The following is a 17,888-nucleotide window of genomic DNA, read 5'->3' on the forward strand; positions in this document are numbered from 1 at the left end:
TATGCATGGCATTTTTCCCCCCACCAATGCTTCCCTTTTTAGCTACCTGAAACAAATTAATTATTTAGAATAATTTAATCACTGCATTTTAAATGGAAATCTTGTTTGAGGAAATGTTCCCTATTTAGGAGCAGATTTTTGTACTTATATACAATTCAATTTCCGCTTAATAAAGAATGTAGTGACATTATGTAGAGGCATTATGTAAAGTTTGGGGTTTTTTAACTGAATGACCTTAAGTCTCACTTTTAGAAGAAGGGAAAGTATTAGTTTATGACATCTGAAAAATCTGGAGGCCAAATATTCCACGTGAAAAAGGTTCAGGGAAAGCCATTGAAGCTGCACTGCTTCATCTGCACAGGTTACAGAGCAGCCAGTGGTGCCACAGCTGCTCTTAGCCTGTTAACAGCCAATTGCAACATAACTAACAAATCCTAATTAATCATATGTATGGATTGCCATGTGCTACATATACCTTCACCTTTTGTGCTCACAAGCAATTGTTTTTTTTTTTCTGCCAACATGTAGAAGGGTTTTACAAGAGGATACAAAATGTTCTTAGTCTCAGATCATTTTAGTGCAATCAGCAATCCTTTCTATTATTTCTGAATCTGAGCCACATCTCAGAGCTCATGTGGTGGTAATGCAGGTTTCATAGGAGCATCTCAGATAAAAGGCACAAGTTCTCCTGAATAACAGGGCTTCCTCCACTATTTTTCTTTGCAGTAACTCACTATACAGTATGAATAATGTTACTTCACACCAAGGGCTCAGTTGTCAGGATATCCTCTAGCTTCCAATTTGCATGCATGTTTATTTTACACTACCTTAGAGTTAAAACAACTCAACAACATAATAAAGATAAGTGCACAGAATAATAAATACTACTGAAATCATATTAACTCAGAAAAACATTAAAAAAGGATAGAACAAAAAGCACTGAAATTAGACTAAAAAAGAAATTGCAGAAGCTCTTTGGGATTTTATTTTTTTTAAAGCCTTAAGCACACAGTGACACTGTAACCCACCTGCTTGTATTTTACAAACGGGGTGCCAAGTCCAGACAGCTGTAAAAGTAGGCAGAACTCTGCACCCGTGAAAACAAATGGTAGCACTCTATGACATCAACTAGAACAAAATCAGGCCATGTGAGTACCTTCTGTTTTTTCTACAGTGCATAGTATTACTGCATGCTGTTTTCTACTTGCATTTCTGTGAGTTTACAGTATGCTTGCATGATTAAGATAAAAAGGTAGCAAATGTATCAATTCAAATATTATGAAAAACTAGAGAGAAGTCAGATAAAACCAGAGATTCTTTTATTGCACAAAATAAATTATATAGAAACAATGCAACAAAACAACTCGTATTGTAGGCTGCACAACAGATGTTACAACATGAATATATTTATTGCTTTGAGAAAGGAGCAATTCAGTGCTAGTAAGCAGATTAGTTATACTTCTTGCTCATCTAGATTTTTTATAAAATTAATCCAACTGGGCTAGAGGCATCTTGCAGCATACAGGTCAGGCCAAATTGTCATCTGTTATCAACCATTATAAAGGTGCTGTGAACCTTCTTGACATTAGCATGAAACACTCAACATCACCAGTACTGAGTCATACAGGTAGAATATTAGAAATGTCATTACATACCTGATACATTTATACATAAGGTTCTAGAGGCCCATTTGCAGGGTTTGCATGAGCTGCTGTTTCAAAATCAATCTTGCTTACAAACACTGATGCAGATTTGAACAGGCATCACTCTGCATCAAGAGGCACAGCCACGGGGTTTTGCCAAAAAAACCCCCAAGTACCAGCACTTCTCCTCTATAATTGCAAAACTGATCACTAGTGCTGACTCAGTTACAAGTGTCTTTTTTTTCTTTTTCCTAGGGCCACACTCAGTTTCTAGATTAAAAAAAAACCCTCACATTCCTTTGGTAGAACTGGGAGAAATTTACAGTGCTTTTTTAAATACTTCAAAACACAACATATTTGGTTCTTCAAAAGATACAAGCCTGCAGTACTGGTATTGCACTCAGATCAAATGAATTCTATTTTTTCAACTGCTACTTTGTGGACCCTGAGATGTTGACCCTAATGAATTACTACAGAAATTAGCTCTTAACAAAAATGATAGAAATGAACAATGTTCATATAATAAAACACATCAAATCCTGATCAGCTGCAGATCTTTGTGAAGCATGGACATAAATGAGAGAATGCCATTTCAAGTGTTCATAATCTGAGTCAAATTCTCCCCCAGTTAGTCAAAGACACACGTATTTACTCAGTTGATTTCCTATCACTGAATTCTACTGCTAGTGCACACACACTATTGCAAAACTTGCTTATGAGAAGGTTAATATAATAAGAGTAAATTTAAACAATATTAGTCACTCATGAAAGGAAATTAAGTGAGGAAATGGGAAGTCTGGCTCATTTCAAGTCTCAGCTACAAGGATAATTATAGAAAGTCACTCCACTGAGGTCAAGCTGAAGAACTTAACCGAGCATCAGACCCATGGAGTAGATCCCTGTAGAATCCCCCTGAAATAAGAGATTTTGGATTGTACCCTAATAACTACAAACAAATATGTTTGCCACTCTTTACTGTACTTTCATAAAATTCTTTACTGTGTTTTTTTTCTCCTGAAGCTGTGTTAATGCATTATGGTGAATCAAAATACAGTTGAAAGTGAGGTTTCAAATAGCTGCAAAATATTACAAGAAGTGAATTATTCTTGATTTAAAAAATAGTATTTGTACAAATTCTCAGAAACTTAAGTGATGCAATCACGTTCCATATATGTACCCAGCAGTATTTTCCTTTGAAGGAAGGCAAGTATTAAACTTGACTAATCTTACATACATTTTCATCCAGGGGATGGTTTAGTAAGTACTGTATTTAAAATTATGTCATCTTCTTATAGAAATGTTAGGGAGCACATTAAAATTCAACTAATCAACAAGATATACCCTGAAATGTCCATTGAAACACATATGTTACAAAAAATGGTTAGCATTTTTTACACTCAGTATGAAGTAGAAAAGTTATAAGGCAGGATGAAGCTAATATCGAAGATGAAAAACAGCACCACAAGCCTGTGTTTTGCAATTGCTTTCTGATTGGACACAAAATATATTATCGTGGTCAGATACAATTGATTAAGGTGAGAAATGCATTTAGCCCAGCTGTACTAACTATACAGCTTCACACAGAATAAACATTCCATAAATCAATAGAAAATGCATTTGAGCACAAAAAAAAAGGTAAGTGATTCTCTAAGCAGCATTTTGTTTTCTTTTTTTTTTTTTTTCCAAAACATTAACATAGACAGATATAGGACTGATTAAATATCTACAAGTGCTTTTCCTTTACAAAAATACATATATTCTTAATAGTAGGATAGACTGTCATTAACAATGACCTGTGTTTTTTTCACTTCAATTTGAATGATTTATAAGCTAAATTTTACAACCACAAAAAGGTTTATTTGTAATAGGATGTTATCACTTTTGACAAAAAGCTTAAAACATTTTATATTTTAAAACAAATTCGCAACTTAAGATCACAATATGTTCTATGAGCTCGTAAGTACTGTGAGGGCTGCTTTATTAAAAACTGGTAACTACTGGTCAAATGCAAGGAAGCATTAGAACATTATTACTGCTCACCATAGGCTCCTTTCTTATAACTTGGATCACAGCTTATATAAGGACACTTAGGCCCCCACCCCCAAAAAATCCATTGAGAGTAACCCTATATCATCTATTCAGTAGCCTGGAACATCCAACAATTCAGGCTTTGCATTAATTAAAAAAAATGCAAAATACTTTCCTTTCAATAGTTAAGTCTGCAATAAGGGAAAAAAATGATGCATTGCTTCATGTTTGTGCTAAGAAGCTTTTATTTGAGGAAAAAATACGATCAGTATTTAGAATGAAATCTTTCAGCCAGCTAAATAATTAAATTGACCTATTACTTTCCAGTTTAGTTAATCACTATCCTGGAAAAGGAAATCAAGATAATTTGGATTTTTTTTTATTCTCTCTGTTTTATACTGCACAAGTAAAATAATCACTTCTTGCTAATCAATGGTGTCACGTCAAGGACAGCAATGCCATTTGCTAAAAAAATAGCTATAAAAATCTGTAAAACATACTTAATATCTTCTCATTATCCTCCAAGTCTGTCCTTTCCACCCTCCAAAATATCACTGAACTACAACTAGAAAGTCCAAAAGTAGCTTGGTGACTATTTTGTGCTTTGGAAGGTTTACAGGATTGACAGCACACTGAGTTTTTTGTTAGTTCACAGGCCAGGTATAGCAGACACATCAGCAAATGCAAGCCTTTGTGCTTTTCTTCAGAAACATGAGCTATGACTCAGAGCTACTCTATGTCTGTTAACCTTTATGCTATTCCTGTTGGTTTTTTCCTTTTCTAATTTGTTTTGGAAACTGCTAGGTGTGCCTAACCCTTTAGCTTGGTGACAAAGACAACTACCACTGGTCCAGTTCTTCTTGATTGACTCCAGGTGTACCTCTTGACCACTCAGGCACTCCAGGAAAAGTGTCAATGTCATATTCCAAGTCCATCTCTGGGTGGCTTTACCTTTGGTATTAAATAGGTCCCTTAAAACTATTAGGCAATCACATTATCCATAAAAATAGTTTATTTTTAAAAAAACCTCATTTTTATGAACAAACTAAATATCTGACAATAGAGACCAATTTTAAATCAATTACTATGTGATATTTTTCAGTGAAAATGGACCATGTTTCATTTTACCACATCAAAATTCAGGAGACAACAGGAACAATATCTACCATACTCAATATAATACAAAACTGAATTTTAGGAGTAGAATACCATCATAAAATATGTGCCTTGAACTTTGACAATGAGCATCTTCATTACAACTTCATTTGTTATAAAACCCTCAGTTGGTTAACTAGCAGCAAAAACATTTCACTGTTGCAGCCATTTTGTATATTGTATAGTAACCTTCTCTCAACTCTTTACTTTCCACTCCCTATCATGAGGAAAAAGGAAAATGCACAGTAGCTACTTCTGTTCACCTCATCCTGTCATCTGTTGACCATGTTAGAAACATTTCCTAAAAATACACATAAAAGTTACTTCAAAGAAAAGTACCTAATGGTTCAGAAAAACAAGCAAAGTCAAACCAATGTCTATCTTTGGTTAAAATTAATATAACAGCAAAAACTACCACTTATAGACATCTTTTATTCCAGAATTTCTCCTCCATCCTGAGCTTACAGCACTTGGTCTCCTTCTGCAAATAAAAAAGATAGCCTGGACATTTCTACCCATCACTGTCAAACTCCAGAACCATGGAGACCTAAATTGCTTACTAGAGAATGAAACAACATCCTTGCTCAACTGTAGTGGAAAGCTACCTGAATGCAAAAGATTTATGGCACATACCTTGGATGGAAGAATCTGTCAGGAATTCATTAATTAATCAATTTCCTATTCTGGAATCTAAGGTTTTAATCTGACCTACAGACAGAGTACACAGTAGGTAGAAAAGAAAACCAACAGGTAGATCTGCTTATGAAGAAAAATATATTAACATTACAAGATCATCTTCTGAAGGACATTCTACAATGAATGTTTCAGCTGAGGTCTGATGGTCTGACAACCCCTACGTGACAAAATTAGAGGTAAATGTGCAGTTGGAAGCTTTCACATTTCCTTCAGGTGAATCAGTCCCCCTGTGTCTTGGAACTCATCCTGGAACAAACTCCAGTAGAATACAACCCCTCCTCAAACAAGTGTCTTCATCTGAAACCCTTGTGGAAGCATCACCTTGCTCAAACTGGCTATAAAGGATTGAAAATGCAGAACTGTGAAAACTTTGTTGAAATCCATGAGAGTTGCCTGATAAATGAAACCTGTGAGCTGACACCTTATGTGGAATTTCACTTTTGTAAGTCCTCAGTGTTTTGACTTGTTGGGTAGGAAATGGGGTGGAGTACGGGAATGGCCAAAAGATGTGCAAGAACCTAGAATTAATCACAGGAGAGAGTGGGCCTGTTTAGACATTTTAACTGAGAAAAATAACAAGAAACAAAGCATGAAGTAAAATGCGAGGGGAATATGCAGCATGATTTATGCATTTTTTGTAGGAAGCAAGGAGATACCTTCAATCTGCCAGATTAAGTGAAGAAAGTGGACCAAGCTCTTGAATAAGGATGTAAGTCTAAATTGCCTTTGCACTTTTCCAGGACAAAAATGAGTTAGATCAGTGAATGTAACTGACCAGTATTTTATATAGCCCCTTTATAACCAAGGCTCAATCTATTTATTTTGAGATTTAAGACTGGTTTTGAACAGCTATCTGTTCTCTACTATTTCTACCAGACACAGTATCTGTGTACTGAATGCTATTTCTTTTGTTGCAAGTCCTCTCAATAATGATTTTTTTCTGGGGAGTGAATTAATGCCCCTTGTTGTCTTCAGTTATATGAAGATGTAAAGTAACCCACAAACAATACAACTCAGTGATTGGTTCCATTAAAGAACTAAGCCATGACCTATTTTGTTATTTTAGAAAACAGCAGAGAAGGAAAAATTTCTCTCACAAAGTCATGTATAACAATTATACATGGGAGAGATGAGATGAAACTCTGGACCATTACTTTGTCTGCAGTAAGAGCCTAGCTTATTTCTAAATGGAATGGGATCAATCTCTTTTCTCCTGCACATACACTAGAACTGTTTGTGATAACAGCAGAAAAGTCAAGTCAAATTGCTGAAAACTATGGAGAAAAAAAGACCAAGATCCAGAATTAAATGGTTCCTTATGCAGAAAATTGAATATTTTCAACACAGAAGTACTTATTTTAATACAATTTCTCCTGAGATGGAGGAAGGGGCTTTGATTTAAATTATCTAAAAGAACACATTTCTTTTTACCCTTTTTTCCCATGAAAGCCTCTCAATACACTATGTTTATGATATATTCTTGCTGAAAATATTAAGACCATAGATAAAATACAGAAGCAAATATTACCCTGTCAAATGCAAATAATGGGATTAAAAGGTATTCTGTATTAGTAATCAGGCACTTCACTTTGTAAAACATTTTCAATAAAGTCAAGATAATACTTTTATAATTTTTTTTTTTGCATAACTGCAAGCTAGCTGAGTACGCACAATATACTTCTAGCACTGCATACTCCTAGGACCCAAATCCCAAAAGCTTTCATGTGAACAATACCCACTATAGTGATGAGTCACTTCAGTTATTGTAGCAGTCCTATTTGGTATTTCATTTAAAAAAAAGCTTCATAGGACTAGACCCTTAGCTACCAGGAGTGTCATAATGCATCATGGAAGATTCATTTCTGATTAATCTTCTAATTCCATATTTTTTGAGATATTACAGGATCTTGTTTCTAAATTCTAGCTTACAGCTCATTACTAGATAAATGCAGCAGCCAGCTATGCCCAACAAAAAGTTGTTTATGATTTTCATAAATGAGTTTTTCACTTCTAGGGAAAAAAACCCAAGCGGCACCAAATGTGCTAAATAAGAGACAGCAAGGTTAGGTAGTAGTGCGGAATTTTTTAGGTCCCTCTGCAGTTAGATACTGCTAATATGGGAAAGCCATAGAAACACAGTGGCAGCAACACTTATTTTATATTCCTATGCTTTACAAGCATGCAGTGGTGACACTTTGTCATGGAAATGCTCAGAAAGTGTGACTCCATCCAGGCATCTGCTCTAGCATGGCATATGGTGCAGTCTGAAGGGAATGCTTAGGTACTCATTTCACTTTACCCCATCTTTGGCACACAGGAATCTGCACAAGCATTTTATATTCCTATGGTGCTCAGACACTCTTAATTGGCACAAATGAATTAAATATGTGTATCTGTAGAGACATGGCACATATGTACTATATGAGAGAGAAATTTCCCATAAAGAAGGCAATGTCTGCATTATACAAGCTGCCCAGTTAAGATATGTATTTCACTGGCACTTCACTTTTACAAAAACTATTAAACTATAGCAGCACTCAGGCACCATGCCATCAAATCAGAAATGCATAAAGTGTAGGTGGTTAGTTCATATGCATTTAATGCCACCATTCTCAGCTTGGAACATCGATTCAGATCTGTCAGTATTTTCCATGCTTAAAATGAAGATTTGCCTTCTGTAATCTAGCTTTAACTTCCATCAAGAAAATACCAGGAATCAAAACCAATGTCCAACTGTGATTGAGAAAATTTGTGGTTCTCTGAATTATGAAGACAGGAAGTTATCAAACAGTCAGAGAAAGCTTCTATTAGTTGCCATTCCAAAGCCAATGCAATATAGTGCTGTTCCAAGGGTCCTGTTAGGTGGATGGATTAAAACTTATATGTAACTGTCTTTTTAAAACAAGTCTGCTCAAATTTGTCAAAACAGCAAACACAATTGTTGAGCAAAAAATTGTGCCCTGAACCAAGCAGAAATTATGCATAAGCATCCTAGCATTAGTTTTGTGATTAACTGAAACAGGTGTTTCATGTCAAGCAAATCTACAGTGAAAATTCTGGTATAAAAACACGTGAAATATATAAAAACTGTAAGGTGTAATTTGTATGTGCATGTAAATATTTACAAATAATATCCTATTTCTACTGTACAAAACAACTGTATATACTGAAGAGAAGAATGATTTTCAATCAGAAAGCATGCTCTGCTCTTCCAAGCTCCTCCATGAGGAGGACCTCTATATATAGAAAGAATTTATTTTTCCCTAGAGACTCTGCAGAGAAGGGCCCTCCCTCCTTAGAGTATCTTCTTTCTGTCAAGTAGCGCATCACAGACTGGGTGGGCAAACTAGTGCCTGTATCAGCCAGCACATTGTGCCTCAAGAAAGGGGCAGTAGCTTCTTCCTCCTAAACGTTTTTCTTGCCCAGTTCCACTGGCATCTGCACAATATGTGCAACCTTGACCTGCAATGGCAGGGTTCCTAACCAGACTGCTACCGACAGCATCGTGATTTCTGCATGTCACACAGGCTTTGGAGTGCAGTGGTAGAATTCAACCCAACTGCTTGTGGTTCCTCGAGTCATCAACGTTACAACTCCTAACAACATTAAAGGGGCCAGATTTAATCCACAACATGCTTATTTCTCCTACAGAACATACTATTGTACATGAACACAAGCTTACGAAGGAATTACAGCCTTGCATCTATCTTTTATATTTGATCCCGAGAAAGAATTTTCACTTTGTCTATCTAAGAATGATCAGTTCACTCTACAGTAGCTTGTGAAAAATTGATTTGGTTCCTTTTTGCTGTATGCAAAAGGCATAAAAAAAGAAAATAGCTATCTACAACACTAGCTGGCATGTATTAAGTAGAAATTACATAACATGATGGAACTATAAGTATCTCCAGAGAATCTGACCAGAAAAACTATACTGACTTTTAAGCAGAGTAAAGACAATGGAAGACAGAAAACATACACATTGCTATGCTCCCTGCAACATTACCAAAAACCCCAATAAACATCCCATACTAGAACCATTATGCTTGCAATACCTAAGGCAACAATCACTTTTTATCCAGCACTACCAGGTCTTAGGAAAAAAAGATTACCTGAACAATTATTTTGGTCAGACTACTTATCTTCAGTATTGCATTACCTCTAATTTTATGAAAATAGTTTGATGATGTGACTTTAACTAATGAAAATTTCTGTAATGAATTCTAAACCCCAGATATTCACAAGAGATACAGTATGTAATTAAAGCTATATATTATTTTTGTCTTAGCATATTATAGACCTCTATTCAATCTTAAAATGAAATGTTTATTATGAAAACTAATAATTATGTAAAATTTTGCCTTGGTCATAATCTTGTAGAGGAATTTATTTGTTCCATAGATATTTATATTATTTAAGCTTCATTTTTAGGGAGGCTTTGTTAGAAGAAGTGTAATCTGACCAGAAGCCATTTTTCCAAAAATAGCTAGTATCCCAAATTCCAAACTTTAGGGAAACCATAGAAAAGTGCAATCACAAAGGCTGCAATGCTTTTAAGCAATGTTAGCAGAATCTATTTAGAAGATTTAAAATTGCTATTTTGAATTATCACGTTCTACGTCTCTTGTTCAGTGTAATTAATCTTCATTCACTGCAAAAGGACTGTTGCACACTCATGAGTGAGCTATACCTGGACCCATGAGAACCTTATCAAGGAAAAGGTAGTGGCCCAATCACCACTTTTCTAAATATATTTTCTATACAAAATATTGTCAAGGTATAATCCTTAGTTATTTGTACAGTACTCTATGATTTAAACAACAATATTCAGTAAAATAGTAAGTGTGTGAAACTGCAACACCACATGGAATGAGCACTCTGCCATTTTGCTAGTGTAATCAATATTAGGACCAGGAAAATTTTCTAACACGCAAGCAAAAATATTCCATAGTTTTTGAATCTTGATGGTACACTTCATGATTTGGCTATGATTTGCAGCACACTCTTAAGATACACAAATATCATTATGCACATTTCAGTAGCAGAATGGCACTTGGCTTGCTCTAATAGAAACAACAGAGATGCAACTGACAATTTTAAGAAAGACAATGTCCTTATTTGCATGCTGAAATTCTGGCTGTGTCCCCCCAATCCAGGCACATCCATTCATTGTGCAATCTGTCGATGGGTAAACAAATAGTGCAGGATTCATCTCAGTGGGATCTGGCCCTTTGGTCTAACCGAAGTCAATTCTAGGTCGATACTGAAGTACCATAGGGTAAGACTGAAAACAAAAGCAAAGGAAGAACAACAACAAAAACAGACAAGAAAGCATGAAGACATGATTCATAAACAATACAAAGAAAATGCAATTAAAGACTACCTTAAGAATAGCTAGAGCTTATCTGTAAGACAGATGTATATGACAGTTTTATTTATATGAAATAATTCCATACATTTCAACAGTTAAATCCATCCCTGTACTTCAAATCTATCAGCTATTTGTCATTGATATACAATTTCTGTATCTTTTATATATTTCAATATTTATGTTTTATTACATTTATATTTGGAGTGCTCAAATGAGTCTTATTTCTGTGTTGCTGTGTTTGATAAAAAGCAATCTTGACATTCTATACTTTCTAAACCAAAGTGTATTTATAGGTAATGTACTTTGAAATTTATATACAGAGATTCCATAGCTATACTATAAAAAAAGGTCAAATTGCTGTCAGCTGATTTTCTGAGAGATGACAGCTACCTTCTCCCCTGAGTCCAAACTCCTTAACATCAGATCTAGTGAAAAATTTTTATTAATTCCTGCTTAAAAAAAAAAAAAAAAAAGGCAAATCAACTTCTTGAATCCCTAAACTGGACAAAACTCTTGTGGAATGGAAGGCAAGAGTGGATGGGTTTCTCAAAAGGGCTGCAGAATATCTGGGCACTTGTTGCTCACACAGTAGTTTTACACAATCTCTTATTTTTCAGTCTGTCAGCACATTTAAGTGTCAAGTTTTCTTCTTAACTTCATTAGCATACTGGACATTTTCTATAGCATAAAACCCTGGCAAATCTCCTTGTCTCAGCAGCTATACAGCCTCAAATACTTCTCTGCCACAGGACAGAGAAACAAAGCCAATTTAAGGTTATTTTAATTGCAAATTTGGAAATACAAATAATTATTACAGAAGCTATCATTAAAACCAGAAATATTTTTCTGTATTTTGCTGCATCCTTCAAATGCAACAGAGATGAAGAAACAAAGACATAGCTCCAGACCTATAGGTTTAATAAACTTCCCATGCCATGGCAGTGAAATGATCACCAGAACTAAATGTGATCACACTTGCAGGGGATTTACAAACTGGAGTGCAGAGAAATCAAGAGGTAAACCCAGAAGTATTAACAATATCAGGAGTATTTAGGAGAGAAGACAGGGAGCACCATGTGTAGTCTGCATGTGCAATTAGCAACTGTATCTGCAGTATCATAAAGTACTTGGTCTCTCATTAATTTTTTTCCTTGCACAGGATATGACTACCATTTTATTTAAATGCTATTTCACATGGTTTTCACTTTGAGTATATAAATTGTCTCTAAAAGTGTGCACATCTAATTGGAAGTGCACATAGGCAGAGACAGAGCACACACTGAAATTGCCAAGTAAACCAGTGAGGCTCAGTGTTTAGCAAACAAAATCACAAAACTGTACAAATAAAATGAACTATGCGGGAACAATTCTAATTATTGGAGGAGACATGAGTGCAGTAGTTCACTTCCACCAATAGCAGGGAGTGACCCTCTATCACTAGCTCTAATTTTTTACTCAAGATAAAAATAATATTTCAAACTTTAAACTAACTTCTAGAAATCAGTTCAAATCAAAATTCTCAATGAGGAAACTGAAATAGTTTTAAATAATATTGAGAACCAGACTGGTCAGTGAAACTTAGCAATCAGCTTCAGTTTGCAGGTTCTGGAGGTTTAGCTTCTGGAGACTATTCCATTTCTAATTTAAAAAATGGGAAAGGAACAGTGTTTAGAAAAATCTAACATTTCTTTACTCCATTAAAAATGACATATGAATTCCCATAAAGAGATGAAACCAATGTAGTCTCTTTTAACTCACACTCTTCAATTTTGATCCCTTGCCAGTGACTACCCAATGCTGCTTAGAGGAATGAGATAGGAAGAGGTAGATTTCCTTTGAGGCTGATATGGATATCAACCTATAGAATGATATCTCTCAAAAAAGCCACAAAGAAACCTGGCCTAATAAAGTAAAAGAAACCCCTAAACCCTTTGAATAAAGTTTGTGCTGCAGGAATGAAAATGCTCAGGCCTCACTTACAGAGCACTTTGCAGTGAGGAATTATAAAAACTCCACAAGCTGAATTACAATGGAGGTGCTGACAGGACCTTAATGACTGTAGTATGTACAGTCGTGAGTGCCTCTTACCTGATAAAAAGTGCCATCCTGTGAGCAGACTTGCGAAGATGAGCAGTTCTGACACCGAAACTGCGAAGGAGATGATTTTCTGATCAGATAAGAGGCATCCACAGCTGGACATACACATTTATCTTTTTTTTTTTCAATTTTTAAATGTAAAGGTTACAATTAATTTACTTATTTAAAAACAGGAAAGACTTGTTTAATGAATAAATGGACGTTTTCTCTTTACTTGAGGTAGACCTCATGTAAGGTCCACAGCTATTCCAGTAAAAGTTCATGGTCGATAGTACCAAAGATGTAGACAATGGATTCACTTGATCCTCATTCAGAAGAAGAAACTGTAATTAATTACCATTACAACTTCATTGAGGAAAACAAAATCATAGAAGCCTAGATATTACTAGATTATTACCAGCACAATGAAATTTTTAGAGGTTTTAGTCATGTCTGACTTTAGGGGAGTGATTTAAAACTACGTAAAACAAAAGATGACCACACACCTGGCTCTGCTGTGTGTATATAAACATAGCTTACAAACTTAACCAAGAGTTGTCAACTTTTGCATTCACTAAATGTTAAAAACTATAATTCTGAGATGTTTGAAAAATTTTCACCAGTATAAATATCTTTTTGTCAAGATCATAGTTACTGTTGCTTCCAGTTCACGCAGCTGCCAAAAGTCTATTTGTAGGCAAGGACTGCAGGATGAATTGCCATGAAAAAATTCCATTATCACTGTTGCCTCAACACTTCCTAATAGTACAGCCAACGCTAACAAAAATACAAGATGGCAAACCAAACAAACATCCACTGGTTTCAAGGCTGTATTGGAAAAATTCTTGTTAAAGCTCCCTTATTTGTGCAACCTTGGTGTTTCAGCAATCACCAAATTTCAGTGCAATGTTACTTTGAAATTTAATTAATACTTGCCTATTGACCTCCCTAATTCCTATCAAAACCTATCATTACCCCCCCAGCTTCAGATTAAGGTAAAACTTCAGGAAACTTGTGAATTTTTAACTCTACAGTGTGTCTAATCCTCTGTCTTCTCTGTCTGTGCCCCAGTGCTTTTTATTCTGAGCATGAGGAAGTTTAAAACAAAAAAAAAAAAGAAGAATAGAGAAAGTTTGGAATTTTCTTCAGATCAGTACATTAAGATAAATTAAATGCTTAACTTTAGCTGCACTCCAATTTAGCCTCCAGTAGTAATGATAGACAAACTTGCTTATACTACAAAGTAATAAAGAGTGAAGAACAATCAACAGGCACACACAAACAAATGTATAAAAAAAGAGAAGGGAATATGACTCCTAACAAAAAAAATAAACAGACTAGGCAATACTAAATCAAACTGAATATCATTACTGAAAAAAAGTCAAATAAAAAATTAAATACTGCAATTCTAAAATGTAAACATGCAGCAAAGAAAACCCATCTGGTTGTTATCTGAATGTTATTGTTATATAGTATATCTAAAAAAACAGATGTAGTATTAACAGAAACAGTAATAAAACAATTAGATTTCACCAATAATTTTTCACTGTCACTTTCAGGTTCTTACTGAAGAACTGCTGGATACAGATTCCCCAGCTATTTTAACTCAAAAGGTCACCAAAAGGAAATTTGCTGAAAAAGAACAAGGGCTTGATTTTTCAGTTAGTTAACTTAAAACTCTGAGCAGACCTTGCATGTACACATAGTATATCTGCTATTTTGAAGGTTCTGAATCTACACAATATATGTGCTGCAGGGTTTCACCCACAGGGTTTTACATAAGAAATCCAGAAAACATGCAAAAAGCATTTTTAAATAAGGTTTTTCTGAAGGGTCATAGAATATATTCTGGCCTAAGCTGTGAAAGCATGTATAGTCTGTATAAAAAATATATCAAACCATCATTTATCAATAATGTAACAGCATTTACGTTTTCGCCTCTTAGTCTCCATCTTGTCATATAGATGAATTCCATAGTATGATCCTTCCCCATGATTTCTCCGTTGCATAGTACATCCAGCTTAAAATATAACAGAACAAGCAGTAAGACAAAGGGATGCAGAATTTTAATGTCTAAATGAACTCCTAAGTGAATCTCCAGAGTTAATCCCTCCACTCCTATCATTATTCTACAATTCCATCAGACACGTATATCAAATCTGGATGAACACAACATGCTGACAATATGCTACTTTGTTCACTGTTATTCAACTGGAATTTTTTCACTTTTGTGTTTTTATTTGAAGTGTGGACAGAAGGAAGTCTGCTCAGGAGGTATGAAATCGCTAGTAGACAAACATTCCTTATATTTAGCTACACTCCACAGTATCTGTTTGAAGAGAAAGCCTTGTGCAGTATTTTGAGGGCCACCTTGCTATGCCAGTGCTCTTGCAAACCCAAAGATACAAACCAGAAGTACTGTACTTTTCATTAAAAAAAAAAAAAAAAGATTCCAAAGAAATTTTTAAAAATTAGTTTAAAAATAACTGTGAATTACAAGAGAAATGCACTTTGGGGTATACAGACATTCATTAAGTGAAAGCAAAAGACAGAGAAACGCAATGATCTTACTGTGAAAAAAGTTTTGTTTAAACTGTATTATAGCATCTTACTGCTGTTCACCACTGCAAATGTTTGACAATATTTTCATTACTAGAGCAATAATGTTTTCTGGTTTTTAGACAAAAAAAGTAAAAATTTTGAAGTAAGCAGATTCTTTGTAATGCAAGGCATTTAAGGAGCCAGACAGATTAATTTAAGGAAACCAAATAACACCAAAAATGCTGGTCAGCATGTCATGACACTGTGACAAACTCCTGTGTTTGTCATTCATCATATAAACCTGTATAAACCAAACCTAACTCATCCCTACCCCTGACCAAAGCTGGGAGGCTGCTGCTTGTGCTAAAGGCAGCCTGCACTTCATGGAGCCTTTGGCTCCTGTAAGAGAACTGGCTGAAGAAATTGTCTGCGCTTCAGTCTAAATTCCTCTATCCCTGGAAAGAGGGGAAGCAGGTTCAAACACAATTAAATTTCATCAAAATGTATTATGTTGCACAGAACTAAAATACAAGCATCTTTCTCTTAAATGTACCTCATAGGAACTTGGAAGTTTTAATTTTAAGCTGAGAAACTTTTTGATAGTTCCCACAGTCACTCGAGTAGAACAGCGGATAAATTTCTTCATTAAACCCTAAAGCAAAAAATCATAAAAAAAATGTTAGAAATTCTGGAAAACATGAGCAATCTTTAGTGCTAGAACAGCTGTAACTGATAATCTTTTCAACCAATAACCAATTTTACTGCACTCTCTTCTAATTCGTAATGACACCATAGGCTCCTTTTTGTTCACTTGTTTTCAAAACTTAAAACATGACAAACAAGTTCATTTGACCCATCTCTGGTTCTAAAGACACTTCGAAAAGATACAGAAGGAAGGAAAGAAAAAACCCCCAAAAGCTAGCTACCATCAAAACCATCAAAACCTCCAGAAGAACTTAAATAACCTATGTGTTTGTGTTAGTAACACTGGGGGTCAAAAAAATGCTGCATTTCTTAGAAGCGTTAAGAACCTCCAGTTATATATGTAACATAACACATAGAAAATATAACTAGTTTTATAAGAATAGTTCTTAAATACATTTTTGGTTTTATTCTTGTCTTTGTAATTTAATAAAACATTATTAAAATTGAAGTTGATTTCTAAAGCCTTTCTTCTAGACTCACTATGTTAGGTAATCCCCTTCAGGAACAGAAATCAAATATCTCTAATTCTTAAAACAGCAATTGGCAGGTATTACTCTACACTTCTTGCAGACTGAAGTGAGCTGCCCAAAGCCACAGACAACACTGTCTGAATCCCTGAGTCAGAATCAGGTTTACAGCTCAGAAGGTCTGGATTGCAGTCATTCAGTGCAAAACATATTTGATAAGCAGGTTCATTCTGGCACGTTCAGACAGTAATCCTGAAGGTATGAGGCAGCTCACCTACAGCTAGCTTCATAAGTACCTCTGTGGTGTGCTGTAATCTGTTGTGTAATGCAGTTATATACCATCAAGGCTGTAGACTACAAAACTATAATCCATACACAAAAAAAGTTCCACTGTCACAGATGTATTTCTGTATAGAACTGTATTTTTTACAAAATTCCAAGATGCACTGAAATGCTTCAAACAGAAGGACTAAATAAGCGTGGAAGTGGGAACAGGTCACCACATTAACGTTTATTTTTGATGGTTATAAAATGATTTGGTTCCTATAAGATGCTATTCTGTCATCAATAACAACAGCACAGCTCGTGTGCTACTCACTTTGACGACGTTGTCTCCTGACTGCCCATTGTTGCGCAAACAATCAAGGCAGATTGCAATCTGTGGGTCACTCCTGTGATAGTCTTTATCTTCTTCATTTTCATCACACTCCTCATCTACTTTGGGTTTATCAGCTTTTGGACTTTCCTCTGTAAAATATCACGTTCATAATATTTAAGTATAAAATAACAAAAAATCACATATTTAAGGAGATATGGCATTTTTATGAGCCATTTTTTTCCGTGTTTACTTTATACAATTTTAACTCAGTGCATTCTTAAACTGACCAATTTAAAATCACCGAAAACAAATTTTTACTACTGAAATTTTAATGCCATATGCAAGCAACAGATTTCTATAGAACAGAAAATAATTAGTCAATGGACTATATTGGGTATGGCTGTCTACTTCTGATACATCCAGTAATTAAAACCTTGCAGCTGTGCATGCATCTGGATCACTCAGACATGTAAACCTCCTGTATGGTGTGGCAGTTCACTGGCTAACTAATAATAATGGAAATAACTAATCCCAACACTTGTAAATCAAAGCAACATGGCTAATCAATTAATATTAACTGTCTGTCACAATAATGCAGTGGAGACAAG

At 35.1% G+C, this 17,888-nt stretch overlaps 1 protein-coding gene across 3 annotated transcripts in view; it reads right to left on the reverse strand.

The window, feature by feature from the left end:
• Positions 1-1,297: 1,297 nt before the first annotated feature.
• PCGF5 (polycomb group ring finger 5) overlaps positions 1,298-17,888 on the reverse strand; it is a 62,974-nt gene continuing 46,383 nt past the window's right edge. For 2 of the 3 annotated variants that reach the window (XM_085065254.1, XM_085065255.1), the window contains 5 exons: positions 17,281-17,429; positions 16,064-16,162; positions 14,900-14,989; positions 12,982-13,041; positions 1,298-10,806 (listed from right to left, as the gene is read on the reverse strand). In XM_085065254.1, coding sequence (XP_084921380.1) covers positions 10,759-10,806; positions 12,982-13,041; positions 14,900-14,989; positions 16,064-16,162; positions 17,281-17,429 — 446 coding nt within the window. In that variant the 3' untranslated portion in view covers positions 1,298-10,758. The remainder of the gene's footprint in view (positions 10,807-12,981; positions 13,042-14,899; positions 14,990-16,063; positions 16,163-17,280; positions 17,430-17,888) is intronic. The other variant, XM_085065256.1, reaches the window with a different exon arrangement.

The sequence above is a fragment of the Lichenostomus cassidix genome, chromosome 6 (assembly GCF_008360975.1).
Source record: "Lichenostomus cassidix isolate B80296 chromosome 6, HeHo_3.0, whole genome shotgun sequence".
Taxonomy (NCBI): domain Eukaryota; kingdom Metazoa; phylum Chordata; class Aves; order Passeriformes; family Meliphagidae; genus Lichenostomus; species Lichenostomus cassidix.